This window comes from Helianthus annuus, chromosome 3, assembly GCF_002127325.2.
Source record: "Helianthus annuus cultivar XRQ/B chromosome 3, HanXRQr2.0-SUNRISE, whole genome shotgun sequence".
Lineage (NCBI taxonomy): Eukaryota > Viridiplantae > Streptophyta > Magnoliopsida > Asterales > Asteraceae > Helianthus > Helianthus annuus.
Genome location: NC_035435.2, coordinates 63971991 through 63977537, shown reverse-complemented (window position 1 = coordinate 63977537; position 5547 = coordinate 63971991). Strand labels below are relative to the sequence as shown.

The 5547-nt window shown below is 39.7% G+C and overlaps 1 protein-coding gene across 1 annotated transcript; it reads left to right on the top strand.

The window, feature by feature from the left end:
- Positions 1-378: 378 nt before the first annotated feature.
- On the top strand, positions 379-4037 carry LOC110929408 (formin-like protein 11). Its single transcript, XM_022172559.2, has 4 exons — positions 379-1683; positions 1750-1934; positions 2374-2600; positions 3190-4037. Exons 1-4 carry the CDS (start codon positions 548-550, stop codon positions 3916-3918), a joined length of 2277 nt encoding a protein of 758 aa, XP_022028251.1. The 5' UTR covers positions 379-547; the 3' UTR covers positions 3919-4037.
- Positions 4038-5547: the final 1510 nt, after the last annotated feature.

The window sequence follows — 5547 nt, the reverse complement described above, 5'->3', positions numbered from 1 at the left end:
AGCACATAACACTCAGCAATTGAGATAAACGCCGATCAGTGCATGTACCCCTTGTCTTTCGGCTATCAACGTCACCACATGATGCATGATTAACCATCCCCTCTTTTAACGTTCTTTTCACGAAATTAGTAAAATAACGTTAAAATTAGAGCACTTTCACTTTTGCCTCCGAGCGCCCATACATATACACATTATATGAACATAGTAAACGGGGCGTAATAATCAGACAAAATGACTAGCTTAGTTAAACATATATATTAGCAGGTCCAACCTGAAGCCCTTTAACTTAAACCAAACCGGCGAGTCACATGTAAGTTTCGTATTATGTGATATCCTTAAAAACAATTCCAGCATGGGCGATTAAAGACAGAAATTAAACAAGCCCGTACAAAGTTCAACTGCCTAACGCAGGGATTTCTTGGAGTAGCATTTAAGACTATTATTTCACCCCCACCACCAAACAGGCATCAATTGTTATAATTGCATCAGAAAGGTGAATTCATACATACTATCATCATTTTAGGCATCTCATTATTATTCATCACAAATGGAGGTTGGTTTAAAGACCATCTTCATCTTCCTCCTCCTCACTACCCTTGCATTATTATTCACAGCCCCAAATCTACAACTTTCACCCGCAACAGTGCTCTATCACAGAACTCTAATTGGGTTCAAAACACCACATGTCAATCTCTCACCGGCACCCGCACCTTTGCCACTACATTCTCCACCTCCAGCTCCAGCTCCAGCTCCAGTTCATCATCTCCATAGGCATCGTTTGGCACCGATTCCACCGCCCATTGGGCGTGATGTTCGACCAGGAAGAAGAGTTCTTGTTGCGCTTCTGGTGTCTGCTGGTGCTGCTACATTGATTATTAGTCTCTTTGCTCTATTATGTATGCTTTGGAAGAAAAAATCCAAGAATACGAAAAAGGTAATATCCGATCCAGTTCCAAAGAATTTTTATCTCGAATCCTTAGGAACTGTCTTGGACCCGCCCCCGATTTACAGCTTCAAACAAGAACAAGATTCTCGTGAATCAGAACAACAACAACAACAGGAAGCAGATGCTGACAATGTACAACATAATAATCATTTTATTATGATGAATAGTATAACAAATTCAGGAAATCTGGATTGTTCTACTGGTGGTGGTGTAGTAGCATCAACTGAAGAATCATTGAAGTTTGTTGAGCCAGTTTTTTTTGGTTCTCCAATTGCTCAACTTCAAATTCATGTGGAGTCACATGATTCATCTGATGATGAATCTTTTCATTCTTTTTGTAACTCGCATGATTCCTCTAATCCAAGAATATCGGATGCTTCAAATACTTGTGACACATTAGAGCCACCAACATCAACTCCACCACCACCGCCGCCGCCACCTCCGCCGCCTCCACCATCGTGTCTTACTCCCGCCAAATTTAAGTCCAAAACAGTCCGTTTTGAGAAGAAACATGATGCTTGTTCTGGATCAAACAAAACCACCCCTATACCTCCACCACCAATGCCACCATCGCCTCCCAAAGGAAGTGTGCAGCTTCCGCCGCCACCACCGCCACCACCGCAGATCGGGAAAGATGGAACTCCGCTGCCGAAACTGAAGCCGCTTCATTGGGATAAAGTACGGGCTGCATCGGACCGATCTATGGTGTGGGACAAGCTGAGATCAAGCTCATTCGAGTAAGCATGCGATTTGTTGTTTTGAATAGTTTAATGTGTGATACGAATTAATGAAATGTGAAACAGGTTTGATGAGGAGATGATCGAGTCGCTTTTTAGTTACAATCTACATAATGTTAATGATGAAATGAAAAGCAAAAGCCCGTCTCCTAGTAAGCATGTTCTCGAGCCTAAACGACTTCAGAACCTTACGATTTTGTTGAAAGCTCTCAATGTCACTGCCGAACAAGTTTGTTGTGCGCTAGTGCGAGGTAAAGATCCATCACACTGTGTAGCTACACGTTAGGGATGGCAATGGAACGGGTATTGGTAGTACATTAGTTTGTTAAAATTGATTGTTGGGATTTTCAAATTAGAAACACAAGAACTAAAAATTGGTGAATTAGTAGAAAAATCTTGGGACAAACGAAATAAAGACAACACGAAAATGTATAGGGATATGGTTTGGGTAAACCCGCATGCATTTTTTTGATTAATCGGGCTGGGTATTATCTAACACCATACCTGTCTCATACCCATGAAATATTTAGTATTGATCGCATACCCGGTCGTATGCCTGAATATTCGTCCCAATTGGTCCTGGATTCTGGTCACTCATTGGGTTTAGATTCCTTTGCCATCCCCACTATGAGGTGTTGAATGTGTGTTACTAAATTAACAGTTAATTTCATTTGGTGTTGGTATGACTAGGAAATGGACTTAATTTACAGCAGCTAGAGGTACTCATAAAGATGGAACCCACTAAAGAAGAAGAAGGTAAGCTAATCGGGTATAAAGGTGACATGGGTTCCGCCGAGACATTCGTTGCCACGATCCTTACGATACCATATGCGTTCCTAAGAATCGAAGCATTGCTTTACCGAGAAACGTTTGAAGACGAAGTGACTCATCTCCGGAAAACATTCTCAGTTCTAGAGGTAGAATATCATTTTCAATTTATTAGTCTCAAACCATGATATGATACATGGGTGTTAAACGGGTCATGTTCATGGGTTGACAGGTCTAAACCGACACGAATCCGAACATGACATGTCCTGAAAATCACGTCAGACACGTAAACCCGAACATGACACGAATATTTGTAGGTTGACATGAACGTGATTACTTTAACCCAATAATTTTGTGTGCACAAATTAATACTCAAAAACTTTAAGTTTACAAGAAAAGTATAATTTTCTATTAAACATATACGTTTAACTTATAGAAGTTGATGTGAAGTTTGCTTTTAATTTTTAAACATATAAATACCTAACCATTTTACGTTACCACATAAAAAACATATTTAAAAATAGAAACAGGTCAACCTGAACTTAAACGGGCAAGGTTAACTTCAACCCAACTCTTTTAGCTAAATGTGTTTATGGGATCGACCCGAAACTGGCCCCTTGTTTAGACTAGACTCAAATTTGCAAATTTCTTGTTATGTTCGCATCATGTCATGAATATGATTCACAAATAACTAGGTAGAGACTATTTTCATGGCTCGAGTCTAACATCTTGTATCAGGAGGCATGCAAGGAACTGCGATCGAGTAGGCTATTCCTAAAGCTACTGGAGGCAGTACTGAAAACCGGAAACCGGATGAATGTTGGTACAATACGGGGAGGAGCAAAAGCATTCAAGCTCGACGCATTACTTAAACTAGCTGATATCAAAGGAACTGATGGAAAAACAACATTACTCCACTTTGTAGTCCAAGAAATCGTTCGTTCAGAAGGCGTTAGAGTATCTGAGAGCATCATTGGGAAGATCAATCAAAAGGGTCAGCAAAGAAACACCCTACAAAGAGAAGAGGACTATAGAAACATGGGGTTGGAACTTGTGGCTGGCCTGAGTACAGAGTTATGCAATGTGAAGAAAACTGCCACCATAGACTTTGATGTAATCGCGAGCTCAGTTTCTAATTTATCTCAAGGGATGGATAGATTGCAAAGATTGGTGAGCCAAGATTTGTTGCACAAAGAAAACACTTGTAGTTTTGGGGAATCTATGAAATCTTTCATGAACTACTCGGTAAAACATCTCAAGGAGTTGGAGGAAGAAGAACGCAAAGTGTTAGAACTTGTGAAAGAGATTACCGAGTACTTTCATGGAAGTATGAGTAAAGATGATGCGAATCCACTTCGTATTTTCGTGACTGTTAGAGATTTTTTGGCAATGTTAGATCTTGTGTGTAGAGAGTTGAGGAGATCAAAAGTTTTTGGTCACCCCAACTCTATTGCACCCTTTCAATAGAATATATGAGTGTGATTGTTGATACGTTTGTTGGTACTTGGTAGATTGTAAAAAATGAACTTGATTTGGATCTTTTGGCTCATACCTTGGTTGGTGGTAAATAAACATGTTCCTATGCATATTTTTTTTATTTGACAACAAGGTAATTTCGGGTTTTAGAGTCATTACGAAAATGACATCTTTAGCGTGCATTAGCAAAGAGCATGTAAAACAAACACATGGGAAAGGAAAAATAACCAAATAAGATTTATAAAAGGTTAAGAACAAAAGGTACAAAAGACAACATATCACGGGCTAAAGTATATAGATAAGGTTATAAGAAAAGCTAGTACAGTATAGTCGATCGCCTTTATAACTATTTGTATTGTCTTTCTATTTTGGGGCGTATATGTATTTTATGTATTCTTGTATCTCTTGGTTGTTACCTGCATTTCTATATATTGATTGCTCCACATATTTGTGGAGATTATTGAGTGATCACTATTATCGTATCAAGTCAAAGGTCCTAAACCCTTCTTCTTCCACCCTCTTCCTTTTCCCTTCAATCTCCTTCTTCCTTCTACCTCTTCCTCTCCTTTTTCGGCAATGGCCTCTTCCTCCTCCTCTGATACTACCTGTCCCTACTCTCTTACCCATACAATCACCATGAAACCTAACTCCAACAACTACTTGGCATGGGTACACCAAATGGTTACCATCCTAAATATCAGAACGATAACTTTGACGGCACCTTGTCGGCTCCGGCTCCCAATATCTCAAGCGATGAGAAAACTGTAAATAACCTTGAATATAGCGCACGGGCAGCAACTAATTATTAAACTGTTATCCTTATCAATGCCTCATTATCCGAGGAAGCTGTAACATGTGGGATGCCTTAGAGATACATATGGCAATGCGTCCATTGAACGTGTTCATAACCTACGGACCAACTTCGATTAACTCAGAAATGCCAGAAGTCTGTTGTTGAGTTTGGTCGCACCTTCAAAAGCCTTTGTGATCAATAATCATCTATCACTTATGTAGTTGATCCAGTTGACCAAATTCATTGGTTCTTGTGTGGTCTTGAACCATCGTTTGAAAACTTTTCTACTGCCATTCATTCTACTTATCTTGTCCCATCCTTTCCCGACCTCGTAGCCCGAGCAAAAAGTCATGAATTATTTACATGTGCACTTCACGAAACACCCACATCATCAGTCGTCTTCTCGGTGCAATCATACAGATTTGCTTCCCCTTCCCAAAGACATGGCAGTTGATTTTCTCGCGGTGTAAATCCATCCGAAATCCGTGGCTACCATCCACCACATTGCCAATTATGTCGTCGAGATGTATACTCTGCTAATGCATGTGCAAACCTTGATATATATACGTCTCAAGGCGTGCCAAGCAAAGCAAGCTTGGCCAATGCCTTTCTTTCTGAATGTTAAGTTAATGCACCAGATTGCTTTGTGGATTCCAATGCCATTGATCATTTGACTACCTCTGCTCAAAATGTTAATAATCCATCAACTACATCAAGTAACAACTTTATCACTTTTAGTAATGGAACCACCTTTCCTATTACTCATAAGGGCCATTCATCAATTTCTAATAAACACAATTTAAATGACATATTAGTGGTTCCAAATC